We start from the raw sequence: 14,386 nt of genomic DNA, 5'->3' as shown, positions 1-14,386 counted from the left end.
TGTCAACAAAGTGAAAGAAACAACCAGTTCTTAGTACTAATATGATAATAGTTTTGACCACCGGGACTCCTGTGATTCTGTGTACCTCACTTTGAGGGCTACTTTTCTAGAATGAAAAAGGCTTATGGTGGCCACAGGAAAGCCAAAGATGTAAAGTCATGGAACTTAGATAAATGAATTGTTGAGGGTGAAATATACATGTAAACAAATTGACAAGTCAACTTTTCTGTACCATGTTAGTAAAATATATAAGTTTAGTGCTATATATAGGAAGAAAAGGTTATTATAATTATTTATTATAATAAGAATGTATAAAATCGTTTGGAACACATGAGTGGAACTGCTTGATTCTTTGGTTTGGAGGAGGCTAGAGAAACTGGGGAGCTTCAGAGAAGACTTCACAGAATAAGTGATACTGAAGTGCTCAATAAATATTTGTTCAATGAATTACTATTTCAAAACACAAATGTAGAGAAAAATAGTTTCACTTAACTAATTAATGTGTCCTTAAGGTTTTCATGCTATTTCTTTATGTATTCCTTATGATGTCTGCTCAAGGAAATGAGTCTGGTAGAATTTTTCATTTGGTAGAGAAGCTATGAACGTGAATAATGTGTCTCTCTAAATGTAGGAAGTCATCCAAATATTACTTTTTTGATGTCTCTTTAGACTGAGTCAAGGAGTCAATGAGGCAATGAAAGGAGAGGCAGGAAAAAACTAGTAAAGAAGGGGAAAGAAAGTGTTATAGCTGTGATGATAGAAACTAAGATTAGGTCAAAGGGAGTAATAATCATAATAACTAGCACTTACCACGGAATTATATGGCAAAGGCTATTCTGAGTACTTTTCATGTGTTACCTTGTATGAGCGTCCCAAGAGTACTAGTAGATAGGTTCTAATATTCTGCCTTTTACAGATGAGGAAACTAAGGCACTGAGAGGTTAAATAAAGTGCTCCAAATTACACAGTTATTAAGCAGGGTAACAGAAGGCAATCTGGCACAGAGAGCTGCTGTATTGGTGAGCTCCTTTCTATTTCTATTCCATCTCTTCAACAATATTGTTATCCAGATATTTTTTTCTTCATGTTTTTAGAGATAGACTTTACTTTTTAGAATACTTTTAGATTCACAGCAAAATTGAGCAGGAAGTACGAAGAATTCACATATATTCTCTGTTCCCCAAACGCACAACTTTCCACAATATCAGTATGCCCCACCACAGTGGTACATTTGTTACAGTCAATGAATGAACTTACATTGGTCACATCATTATCAACCAAAGTCTGTAATTCACCTTAGGTTTCACTCTTAGTGTACATTCTAAAGGTTTTGAAAAATGCATAATAAAATGTATCCACAGTTACGGTATTATACAGAATAGTTTCACTGCTCTAAAAAGCCTCTAAGTTCTGCCTATTTATGTCTCCCCAACCCCAGGCAACTACTAATCTTTTTGCTCTCCATAGCTGTGCATTTTCCAGAATGTTAAGTAGTTGGAATTATACCACGTGTAGCCATTTCGGACTGGTGTGTTTCACTTGGTAATGCGCATTTACGTTTCCTCCATGTTTTTTCATGGCTTGATAGCTCATTCCTTTTTAGCACAATAAAGTATTCTGTCACCTGGATGTGCCTTCACCTACTGAAGGACATCTTGGTTACTTCCAAGTTTTGGCAATTATGAATAAAGCTGCTATAAACATCCATGTGCAGGTTTTTGTGTGAACATATGTTTTCAACTCCTTCGGGTAAATAGCTGAATTGTATGGTAAGAGTATGTTTACTTTTGTAAGAAACTGGTGCACTGTGTTCCAAAGTGGCTGTACCATTTTGCATTCCTACCAGCAATAAATAAGAATTCCTGTTGCTCTACATTCTTGCCAGCATTTGGCATTGTCATGTATTTTGGCCATTCTAATAGATATGTAATGGTATCTTGTTGTTTTAATTTGCTTCCTTTATGAAATATGATATTGAACATCTTTTCATTTGCTTATTTGCCACCTTTATATCTTTTTTGGAGAGGTATCTATTCAGATCTTTTGCCCCCTTTTTAATTGGGTTGTTCACTTTCTTATTGTTGAGTTTTAAAAACTCTTTGTATGTTTTAGATGACAGTACATTATCAGATATGTGTTTTGCAAATATTTTCTCCCAGTCCTTAGCTTGTCTTCTCATTTTCTTGACAGTGTCTTTCACAGAGCAGAAGTTTTAAATTTTAATGAAGTCTAGCTTATCAGTTATTCCTTTCCTGGTTCATGATTTTGGTGTTGTATTGAAAAAGTCATTGTGAAAACAAAGATCACCTAGGTTTTCTCCTTTGTCATCTTCTAGAAGTTTTATAGTTTTGTGTTCTACATTTAGGTGTATGGTCCACTTTGAGTTAATGTTTGTGAAGAGTGTAAGGTCTGTGTCTAGATTCATTTTCTTGTATATGAATATCTAGTTGGTCTAGCACCATTTGTTGAAAAGACTGTTTTTTCTCCATTGTATTGCTTTTGCTGTGTTGTCAAAGTTCAGTTGATTATATTTGTGTGGTCTGTTTCAGGGCTCACCATTCTGCTTAATTGATCTATTTGTCTTTTCGTTGACCGGTACCACACTGTCTTGATTACTGTAGCTTTATAATAAGTCTTGAAGTCAGATAGTGTCACTCTTACAACTTTGTTTTCCTTCAATATTGAGTTGGCTGTTCGGGGTCTTTTGCCTCTCCATATAAACTTTAACATTAGTTTATCAACATCCATAAAATAACTTGCTGGAATTTTGTTTGGGATTGCATTGAATCTGTAGATCACACTGGGAAGAATTGAAACTTGACAATATTGAGTCTTCCTATTGATGAACATTGGAATTGCTCTCTCTTTCTCTCTACTTAGTTCTTTGATTTCTCATCAGAGTTTTGTGATTTTTCTTATATAGATCTTGTACATAATTTATTAGGTTTATACCTAAGTATTTCATTTTTGGGGGTGCTAATGTATGAAGATGGTATTGTGTTTTTAATTTCAAGTAACAGTTGATTGTTGGTGTATATAGGAAAGCAGTTGGCTTTTGTATATTAACCTTGTATCCTGGAAACTTGCTGGAATTGCTTATTACTTTCAGGTTTTCTACATAGACAGTCATGTCATTTGGGAACAAAGACAGTTACACATCTTCCTTCCTAATCTGTAAACCTTTTATTTCCTTGTTTTGGCTAGTTGAATTAACTAGGACTTTCAGTGCAATTTAGAAAAGGTGTGGTAATAGGTGACATCCTTGCCCTGTTCCTAATCTTAGCTAGAAAGCTTCTAGTTTCTTATGATTAAGTATGATGTTATCTGTAGGTTTTTGGTGAATGTTCTCTGTCATGTCAAGGAACTTCCCCTCTATGCTTAGTTTGCTGAGAGTTTTTATCATGAATCAGTGTTAGATTTTCTCAAATGCCTTTTCTGTATCTATTGATATGATCATGTACTTTTTCTTGTTTAGCTTCTTGATGTGATTAATTGACTTCAATGTTGAACCAGCCCTGCATACCCAAAATGAATCTTATTTGGTCATGGTTTGTAATTCTTTTCATACATTGCTACATTCAATTTGCAAATATTTTGTTGAGGATTTTTGCATCTGCATTCATGAGAGATATTGATGTATAGTTTTATTGTAATTTCTTTTTCTGGTTTTGGCATTGGGGTAATGCTGGCTTTATGGAATAAGTCAGGAAGTATTTCTTTGGCTTCAGTCTTCTGGAAGAGATTGTAGAGAATGTTTTAGTTTCATCCTTCAGTGTTTGGTAGAATTCACCATGAACCCATTGTGGCATGATACTTTCTATTTTGGAAGATTATTAATTATTGATTCATTTTCTTTAATAGATATAGGCCTATTCAGATTGTCTACTTCTTGTGTGTCTTATCAGATTATATCTTTCAAGAAATTGGTTCATTTCATCTAGATTATCAAATTTGTGGGCACAGAGTTATGCATAGTATTCCTTTATTATCTTTTTAATGACCACAGGATCTATAGTGATGTCCTGTCTTTCATTTCTGATATTAGTAATTTGTATCTTCTTTTTTGTTTTTATTTTGTCTGGCTAGAGACTTGTTGATTTTAATGTTTTTTTCAGAACTAGCTTTAGGTTTTGTTGCTTTTCTCTATTGATTTCCTGTAATAGATTTCACTGATTTCTGCTCTAACTTTATTATTTCTTTCCTTCTGTTTACTTTGGATTTAATTTGCTTTTCTTTTTCTAGTTTCCTAAGATAGAACTTAGATGACTGATTTTAGATTTTTCTTCTTCTCTATGAATTCAGTGCTATAAAATTCCCTCTAAGCAGTGCTTTTGCTGAATCCCACAAATGTTAAGCTGTATTTTCATTTTCATTTAATTAAAAATATTTGAAAATTTCTTTTGAGATTTTTGTCTTTGATCCATGTATTACTTAGAAGTGTGTTGTTTAATCTCTGAGTATTTGGGGATTTTCCAGCTATCTTTCTGTAATTGATTTTTAGTTTAATTTTATTGTGGTCTGGGACATGCATTATATGATTTCTATTCTTTTAAATACATTAAAGTGTATTTTATAGCCCAGAATGTGGTCTGTCTTGATGAACAAGATGTCTTTTTCATTGTACTGAATTGAAGAGTCTTAGATTAATGACGATATTTTAAAATAATTCTGTTTTCTGTCCATGGTAGGTACTGAGCACTTTATCTTCAGCTTATTTCATGATTTGTTCTAATGGTGAAAAGTTTTCATCTTAGTGCTCTGTTCCTACATGTGCCAACCCTGGTCTCAGAATGAGTGGCATCTGTGGAAAATCTAGCCTGTCTTCATAAAATGCATATGCACATTAGTGAAAGTATTCTACATCATGAATCTGCAAGTGATTTTTGAAAAATATTGGCTGAAGTAACATATCACATCTGGAATTTTTTTAAATGGGGAGACATTGCTCAGGGATTTATAACTAATAAATTTACCTTATACTTTTAAGATGTGACAATTTTTTTTTTTTCTATCTCATTTAGTTTTGTCAGCCTGGAGGGTGGCAGCTGTCCAGAGAGAGGAAGCAACCAACGTTTTTTGTGGTGGTCCTGACAGATATTGACTCAGATCGACATTACTGCTCATGCCTAACCTTTTATGAGGCAGAGATCAATCTTCAGGTACAGCAACTTTTCTAGCCAAATTACAGCCAAAGAGACACCATTTAGGAATCTTTTTATTATGCCATATTTGTTTTTGTTAGAATAGCAAGTTTGAGTTCTATGAGCTACTTTAAAATGACTGAGGCACTATATTGTTGAAGAAGAGAGCAAGAAGGTAAAGTTATTGTCCAAGTTTAATTGTTCTTCTTTAAAATATTGTTCATAATCTGCATACTTCTAAGAATAGCATCTCTGCAAATTGGTTTATTAAGAAGATTTGTATCCTCTCATGATGAACCTGTGGTTTTTCCCTTCCAGTCTTTCTCCTGAGGTGTCTTTCACAGAATATAGAGCATTTAATCAGAATGTTTATAAATCACTTATCACAATGCTTGATATTATTTTTTAAGTGCTGAAGTAACTGTTAACTCATTATTATTAGTGGTGGTAGTATCAAAATGATGGGACTGACATTAATAGACTAGAACTATAGAAATTAAAAATACTGGGTCTTTCAGAGAATTAGCTGGGGTTCTCTCAGTTTCAAACAACTGGATCTACTGTCTCTAATTTATTCAGAAAAGGATTTATGAGAAAGTATTGCGTAGTTTATGTAATTTCATGGGTAAGGGGTGAGCAGGGAACCAGTTCTGTTTACTAGGAACTGCCTAGCTTGGGGCTGTTCATACTTTTTCAACCTTTTATTACTATGATGTTGGGTACCAGACAATACAGCCTTCACAATAATCACACTAAAAACATCCATCCTCCCATGTGTGGCCACTGTCACACATTGGTGACTTCTGCTTTAAGTGTCATATGGGTTGTTTCCTTGTGTCAGATTGCATGCAGATCCCCCCCCCAAAGGAATCAGAAAAACTTTGTTGTTGTTGTTGTTTGTTTGTTTTGCTTTCAAGGCCTTATAGTATGAGAAGGAAACTATAAAACAGTTTGCAGGATGTTGAGTGAGCCAATTGCATTATCATCTGCTGTGCTTTCTGCTACATACAGATGAATGAGTATCACCACCAGGGAAAAGGATTGGCTTGCTTTCTGAAATGACCTCACAAAGGAGCATTTGTTATTTTTGTTATTTTAATTAAATGCCAAGATCTGAATTTTCTGGATGCAGAAATTTCATTTTTCAGTACAAGAGGAGACAAACCACCTCTCATGGTACAGACTCACATTATCCAAGTTCATTAGACTGATGTATTAAAGCCAGCATGCTAGCTTTTAAATTTACAGTGATAAGTTAAAAGGTTATGTAGAACAAAATATACATTATCTATATTATCAGCACATTTTCTCCTTGTTGTCAGATCTTTGTGGGAAGCCATATCAAAATCAGAAGCATTTTTATTGTGGAATCAAACTAAGGAATATTTGATGTCAAATATTTAACACCTGCCAGATTAACACAGCCCATTGTTTATACAGTTGACCCTTGAACAACATGGGCTTGAACTGCACGGGTCCACTTATACGCAGATCTTTTTCAGTAACTATATACTACAGTACTGCATGATCCATAGTTGGTTGAATATGTGGATGCAGAGGGCCAACCGTAAAGTTAATATGTGGATTTTCGACTGCACAGTGGGGTCGGCACCCCTAAACCCTGCATTGTTCGGGGCCAACTGTTTTTGAAATTAGGGCTTATGTTGTCAATTCAGACAGGGAACTTAGATGTCTATGATTCTAGTCATTTCTGTCCTGATTAGTGTTCGGGTGGATGTTGCCAACAAATAGCCAATCCAATTCCCATTTTGGTCAATTCAGTCTAAATAAGAATGTTCTCTTGTTGAGAGCCTTGCTATCTTTTTCAGGTGACCTGTCATTTCTCTGTTGATCTTTTGAACATAAGTCAGTGCTGAGAAGGCAGTATTTTCTTTTATTTCCATATTCTTGAGGGTACCTCTTTACAACTCCCTAGAATTATCTAATGAAACTAACTGTGATTATTTGGGTTCTTTTTCTTCTCTCCATCATTACCAACCCCTTACCGCCCAAATAAACTCACAGAAAAGTAATACATTAAGACAATGTAGGGGGTTCCAGTCCAAGATGGTGACATAGGAAGCTTCTGAACTCACGCCTATGGACACACTGAATCCACAGCTACACATGGAGCAATTTCTCCTGAAAGAAATCCAGAAACTAGCTGAGCAATTCCTATATAGCAGGCAAACGAGAACATACCCACACTGAAGTGAGTAGAAAAGGCTGAGATGCAGTCTCACCATAAATGTCCCCTGGCAGAGAGACGTGCGACTGAGAAGCAACTTACAACTTCCAGCTCCTCCCCTGAGGTGCGAAGGGTTTGGACCCAGCATCTAGCCCCCATCTTTTTAGACTTCCACTTGAGGTAAGGACCCAGAAACACCTAGCTCTGAAAAACAATGGGGCTTTTATTCATGAGACCCACCAGACTATAACAAGCAAAGAGTTCTTAATGGGTTTTCAAGGATTTGCCGTGGCTCAGCATGGAGGAAGCAGGGAGAAACACCCATCTCTCAGTCTTTGCCTGAAAAATCCTGTTTGCATACTTTTTTTTTGTTTTTTTTACGGTACGCGGACCTCTCAGTGTTGTGGCCTCTCCCGTTGCGGAGCACAGGCTCCGGACGCGCAGGCTCAGCAGCCATGGCTCACAGGCCCAGCCGCTCAGCGGCATGTGGGATCTTCCCGGATCGGGGCACGAACCTGTGTCCCCTGCATCGGCAGGCGGACTCTCAACCACTGCGCCACCAGGGAAGCCACGTGTTTGCATACTTTAAAAGCTACTGCCTGAGGGTCAGGTTTCTAACTTAGCACACATCTAGGAGCTAATTTTGATTCTCTTTGGGGACCAGGGGTCTGGCAGGTGCCATCTCTGTTCCCTCTCTAGCCTGCTCCCGCTCACTGGTTTCTTCTTGGAAAGAGCTTGTGCACATGTCTGGCGCCCCAGATTTTGCAGCTGCTTCCCAAGGGACACACCCTTTTAAACCTTTGACTCTGTGGCCAACAGGACTTGAGCTCCCAGGTCCCACAGGACTGTAGCAAACGAAGTTCTTAACTGGCTATCCCCCAAGGCTCAGCACAGAGGGAGCAGACAGTAACACCCATCTCCCAGTCTCCACTGAAAGATACACATTTGCATACATTAAAAGCTGCTACCTGAAGGTCTGGCTTCCAGTCCACCTGAATCTAGGTGCTGACTATGATCCTTCCCTTTGGAACACTATCAGGTATTGGTATACCCTCAACTATGGTGAGCACTAAGAATAAACTAGGCTGCTTGGACCATCATAAAGATTTGAGAGACAACCAAGAGCTAGGGCAGGTTTGAATAATAAGGTTCATCTCCTACAAGAGGCCACTCCTTCAGGACTAGGAGAGGTAGATGTTTTAAATAATGCATAGAAACCAACACAGAGAGTCAAGGAAAATGAAGAAATAGGAATATGTTCTAAATGAAAGAACAAGGTAAAACCTCAGAGAAAGACCTTAATGAAGTGGAGATAAGTGATTTACCTGATAAAGAGTTTAAAATCGTGGTCATAAAGATGCTGAGCTCAGGAGAAGAATGGATGAACAAAGAATTTCAACAAAGAAATAGAAAGTGTAAGAAAGTACCAAATAGAAGTCACAGAGCTGAAGAGTATAATAAGTGAACTGAAGAATACAATAGAGGGGTTCAATAGCGCACTACATGACACAGGAGAGAGGATCAGTTTACATGAGGACAGGACAGTGGAAATCATCTAATTAAAACAGAAAAATGAAAAAAATGGAAAAGAATAAAGATAGCTTAAGGGACTTATGAGATAACATCAAGCAAACCAACATTCGCATGGTAGGGGTCCCAGGAGGAGAAGAGAAAGAGAAAGGGGCAGAAAACTTACAAGAAGAAATAATGGCTGAAAACTTTCCTAACCTGGGGAAAGAAACAGATATTCAGATCCAGGAAGCCCAGAGAGTTCCAAATAAGATGATCCCAAAGAGGCCAACACCAAGACACATTATAATTAAAGTGTCAAAAGTTAAAGACAAAGAGAGAATCTTAAAACAGCAAGAGAAAAATAACTTGTTCATAAAAGGGAACCCTGATAAGACGATGATCAGAATTTTTAGCAGAAGCTTCGCAGGCCAGAGAAGAGTGGCAAGATTTATTCAAAGTGCTGAGAGAAAAAAAACTGTCCATTAAGGATATTCCACCTGGCAAGTTGTCCTTCAGAGTCAAAGAAGAGAAGAAAGAGTTTTGCAGACAAGCAAAAGCTAAAGAAGCTAATCACCACTAGACTGGCCTTACAGGAAATGTTAAAGGGACTTCTTTAAGCTGAAATGAAAAGGTGCTAATTGGTAACAGGAAAACATATGAAAGTATAAATCTCACTTGTAATGGTAAATATATACTAAAATAAAGATAAAGAATTTTGAAACAGCAAGGAAACAACAAATTGACAGTAGTAAATAAATACTGATCAATAATTAATTTAAATGTAAAAGGACTAAATTTTCCAATCCAAAGATGTAGAGTGTCTGAATAGATTAAAAAAAAACAAAAAGACCTATAACAAAACTCACTTCAGCTTTAAGGACACACATTGACTGAAATGAAGGGTAGAAAAAGATACTTCATGCAAATGGAAATCAAAAGAAAGCTAGGGTAGCTATACTTAATATAAGACAAAATGACTTTAAACTAAAAACTGTAATAAGAGACAAGGAAAGTCATTGTATAATGATAAAGTAGTCAACTCATCAAGAGAGTATAACACTTGTAAATATTTATGCATCTATTATCAGAGCACCTAAACATATAAAGCAAATCTGAAGGTAAAAATTGATAGCAATACAATAATAGTAGAAGACTTAAGGACTCCACATTTAACAATGGATAGATCGTCCGGACAGAAAATCAATACAGAAAACTGGATTTAAACAGTATGTGAGACCAGGTGGACCTAACAGACGTATATATAGAATCTTCCATACAACAGCAGCTGAATAAACATACTTCTCAAGCACATGTGGGACATTCTCCAGGATAGGTAATGTGTTAGGCCACAAAACAAGTCAATAAATTTAAGAAGATTGAAATCATATCAAGCTGCTTTTCCAGCCACAAAAGTATAGTACTAGAAATCAATTACAAGAAGAGAACTGGAAAATTTACAAATATGTGGAGGTTAAACAACATTCTATTGAATGGGTCAAAGAATAAACTAAAAGGAATAAAATACCTTAAGACAAATGAAAATGCAAATACAGCATACCAGAATTTATTGGCTAAAGCAAAAGCAAAAGCAGATATAAGGGTGAAATTTATAGCAGTTAACACCTACATTAAGAAAAGAGTAAAATCTCAAATAAGCAACTTGAGTTTATACCTGAAGGAGCTAGAAGAAGAACAAACTAAGCCCAAAATTAATAGAATGAAGGAAGTAACAAATATCAGAGTGGAAATAAATGAAACAGAATAAAAAGACAATAGAAAAAAAACCAGTGAAACAAAGAGTTGTTTTTTTTTTTGAAAAGGTAAATTGACAAACTTTTAGCTATACTCAGCAGGATAAAAAGGGAAAGGACTCAAATAAAATTAGATATGAAAGAGGAAATGTTAGATTTGATACCACAAAAATACAAAGACTCATAAGACTACTATGAAAAAACACACACCAACAAATTGGACAACCTAGAAGAAATGAATAAATTCCTACTAACATACAACCTACCAAGTCTGAATTATGAAGAAATATAAAATATGAACAGACCAATAGTAGTAAAGATATTAAATTGGTAATCAAAAACATCCTACCAAGGAAAAATCGAGGACCAGATGACTTTACTTGTCAACTCTGCTACACATTTAAAGAAGAATTAATAACAATCCTTCTCAAATTCTTCACCCACCAAAAAAAGAGAAGAGGAGGAAACACCTTCAAACTCATTTTACAAGGCCAGCATTACACTGATACCAAAGACAGACATGGGCACTACAAGAAAAGGAAACTACAGGCCCTGATGAACATAGATGCAAAAATTCTCAACAAAATAAAGGCAAAATAATAAATAAATAAATAAAGGCAAACCAAATTCAGCAATACATTAAAAGGATCATACACCATGATCAAGTGGGGTTTATTCCTGGATGCAGGGTTCAACATATGCAGATCAATGAATGTGATCCACCACATTGACAAAATAAAAGGATGAAATTCGTATGATCTTCTTAATTGATGCAAAGAAATCTGTCAAAATTCAACATCCATTAATGATAAAACTCTCAACAAACTGCGTATAGAGTGAACATACTTAAGCATCATAAAAGCCCTTTATGACAAGTCCACAGCTAACATCATACTCGGTGAAAAGCTGAAAGTTTTTCCTCTAATATCCAGTACTAGTCAAGAATGCCCACTCTTGCTACTGTTATTCAACATAGTATTGGATGTCCTAGCTAAAAGAATTTGTCAAGAAAAAGAAATATAAGCCATTCAAATCAGAAAGGAAGAAATAAAACTGTCTCTATTTGTTGATGACATGATATTACATATAAAAAATCCTAAAGACTACAAAAAAACTGTTAGCACTAACAAAGGAATTCTGTAAAGTCGCAGGATACAAAATTGATAAAAATCAATTGAGTTCCTATACACTAACAACAAATCATCAGGAAGAGAAATTAAGAATATAGTCCTATTTATAATTGCATGAAAAAGAATAAATACCTGGGTATAACTTTACCAAGGAGGTAAAAGATCTGTATCCTGAAAACTGTATGACATTAATGAAATAAATTGAAGAAGACACATATAAATGGAAAGATACCCCATGCTAATGGATTGGAAGACATAATAATGTTGAAATGTCCATACAGCTCTAAGAAATTTACAGATATGGTGCAGTCCCTATCGAAAGTTCAGTGGCATATTTCACAGAAATAAAGAATCCTAAAATTCATATGGAACCACAAAATACTCTGAATAGCCAAAGTATTCTTGAGAAAGAAGGTTAAAGGTGGAGTCACACTTCCTAATATCAAAGTGTATTACAAAATTTTATTAATCAAACCATATGGTATTGGCATAACAACAGACATGTAGATCAATAAAACAGAATACAGAGCCCAGAAATAAACCCATGTGTATATAGTCAATTAATTTGCAACAGAGGAGCCAAGGATATACAGTGGCAAAAAGATAGTCAATTTGATAAATGGTGTTTGGAAAATTGGACAGCTATATGCAAAAACAAACAAAAAACCAGGATCCCTATCTTATACCATACACAACAATAAATTCAAAATGGATTAAAGATTTGAATGTAAGGCCTGAAACTGAGTAAGTTCTAAAAGAAAACTTAAGGGGTGAGCTCCTTAACAAAGGTCTTGCCAATGACTTTTGGCAAAAATAAGTGGGACTGCATGAAACTAAAAGCCTTCTGCACAGCAAAGGAAACTATCAACAAAATCAAAAAGCAACCTGCTGAATGGGAGAAAATATTTGCAAACCACATATCTGTTAAGAGGTTAATATCCAAAGTATATAAAGAACTCATGCAACTCAATAGCAAAAAACCAAACAATCCAATTTTTAAATGAGAAAGGACTTGAATAGACATTTCCCCAAAAAAGTCATACAACAGGTACATGAAAAGATGCTCAACATCACTAATCATCAGGGAAATGGAAATCAGCACCGTAATGAGATATCACCTCATACCTGTTAGAATGGCAGTTTTCAAAAAGATAAGAGGTAACAAGTGTAGTCAAGGCTGTAGGTAGAAGGGAACCCTTGTGAACTGTTGGTGGAAATGTGAATTGGTGCAACCACTATGGAAAATGGTATGGAGGTTCTTAAAAAAATTAAAAATAGAACTGCGTTATGATCCAGTAATCCCACTTCTGGGTATGTATCCAAAGGAAATGCAAACGGTATCGAAGAGTTATTTGCACTCCCATGTTCATTGCAGCATTATTGACAATAGCCAAGATATGGCAACAAGCTAAGTGTCCATCAACAGTTGAATGGATAAAGATGTTTTATATACATGCATAATACATATGCACAACAGATATATATTTCATACATACATACACACAATGGAACATTCAGTCATAAGAAAGAAGGAAATCCTACTGTTTATAACAACATGGATGGTTATGCTAAGTGAAATAAGTCAGAGGGTGACAAATACTGTGTGGTATCATTTATATGTAGAATCTTAACAACAAAAAAAAGTTAAACTCAAGAGAAATAGAGAGTGGAATGGTGGTCACCAGGGGCTGAAGCTTTCAAGAAATAGGGAGAGGTTGGTAAAAGAATACAGACTTTCAGCCATAAGATTAATAAGGTCTGAGGATCTCTAGTAAAACATGATGACTACAGTTGATAGCACTGTATTGTATGATTGAATTTACTAAGAGCGTAGATCTTAAATGTTTTCATCTCCCCCCCCCCACACACACAAAGTATCTAAGGTGATGGATGTATTAAATAACTGGATGGAGGATACCTTTAACAGTGTATCCATATGTCATATCACCACTCTAAATATCTTAAAATGTTGTCAATTATACCTCTATAAACCTGATTAAAAAAAGACAGTTTAGCAGGTGTAAAGAGATTCTAGGAAGCCCAATTAAACTTACAGAAATCAATACAGGATGACATTATAGCAGGCATTTTTGGAGCGGTTCTAGGAATTCTTGGATATTTTTCAAACTTTTCATTTGGAAATAATTTCAAACTTACAGAAAAGTTACAAGAATATTGCAAACATCTATATACCCTTTACCTATGTTTGCCCATTTAAAATATTTTGTCCCATTTCTTTATTATCATAGATATTAATTCTCTTTAATAGAACCCCTCCTTCCCTTACTCCCTTTCTCCTTACACACACACACACACACATACACACAGAAAGTTTTTTCAGAACTATTTGAGACAAATTTGTGTGCATCATTTCCCTTTACCCTAAAGTCTTCAGTGTATGTTTCATAGGAATAAGTATTTTCTTATGTAAACATAGTATGGTTATCAATATCAGAAAATCAATATCAATATTATACCTTTATCTCATCTACCATCCATTCAATTTTGTCATTTGACCTAATGCTCTTTATGCTCCGCCCCCCCTTTTGGTCTTCCAGTACAGGATGTAATTTAAAATTCTGTATTGCATTTAATTATCTTTTGTCTGTCTTCATCTGGAATAGTTGCTCAGCCTTTGACATTTTCAAATAATGCAGGTCCCAA

At 35.4% G+C, this 14,386-nt stretch overlaps 1 protein-coding gene across 4 annotated transcripts in view; it reads left to right on the top strand.

The window, feature by feature from the left end:
- SBF2 (SET binding factor 2) overlaps positions 1-14,386 on the top strand; it is a 465,356-nt gene that overhangs the window by 200,448 nt on the left and 250,522 nt on the right. For all 4 annotated transcript variants that reach the window (XM_032640039.1, XM_032640040.1, XM_032640038.1 and 1 more), the window contains exon 3: positions 5,022-5,159. In XM_032640039.1, coding sequence (XP_032495930.1) covers positions 5,022-5,159 — 138 coding nt within the window. The remainder of the gene's footprint in view (positions 1-5,021; positions 5,160-14,386) is intronic.

This window comes from Phocoena sinus, chromosome 8, assembly GCF_008692025.1.
Source record: "Phocoena sinus isolate mPhoSin1 chromosome 8, mPhoSin1.pri, whole genome shotgun sequence".
NCBI classification, from domain to species: domain Eukaryota; kingdom Metazoa; phylum Chordata; class Mammalia; order Artiodactyla; family Phocoenidae; genus Phocoena; species Phocoena sinus.
The sequence above is the reverse complement of the archived record's forward strand: the minus strand, read 5'-3'. Positions and strand labels throughout refer to the sequence as shown.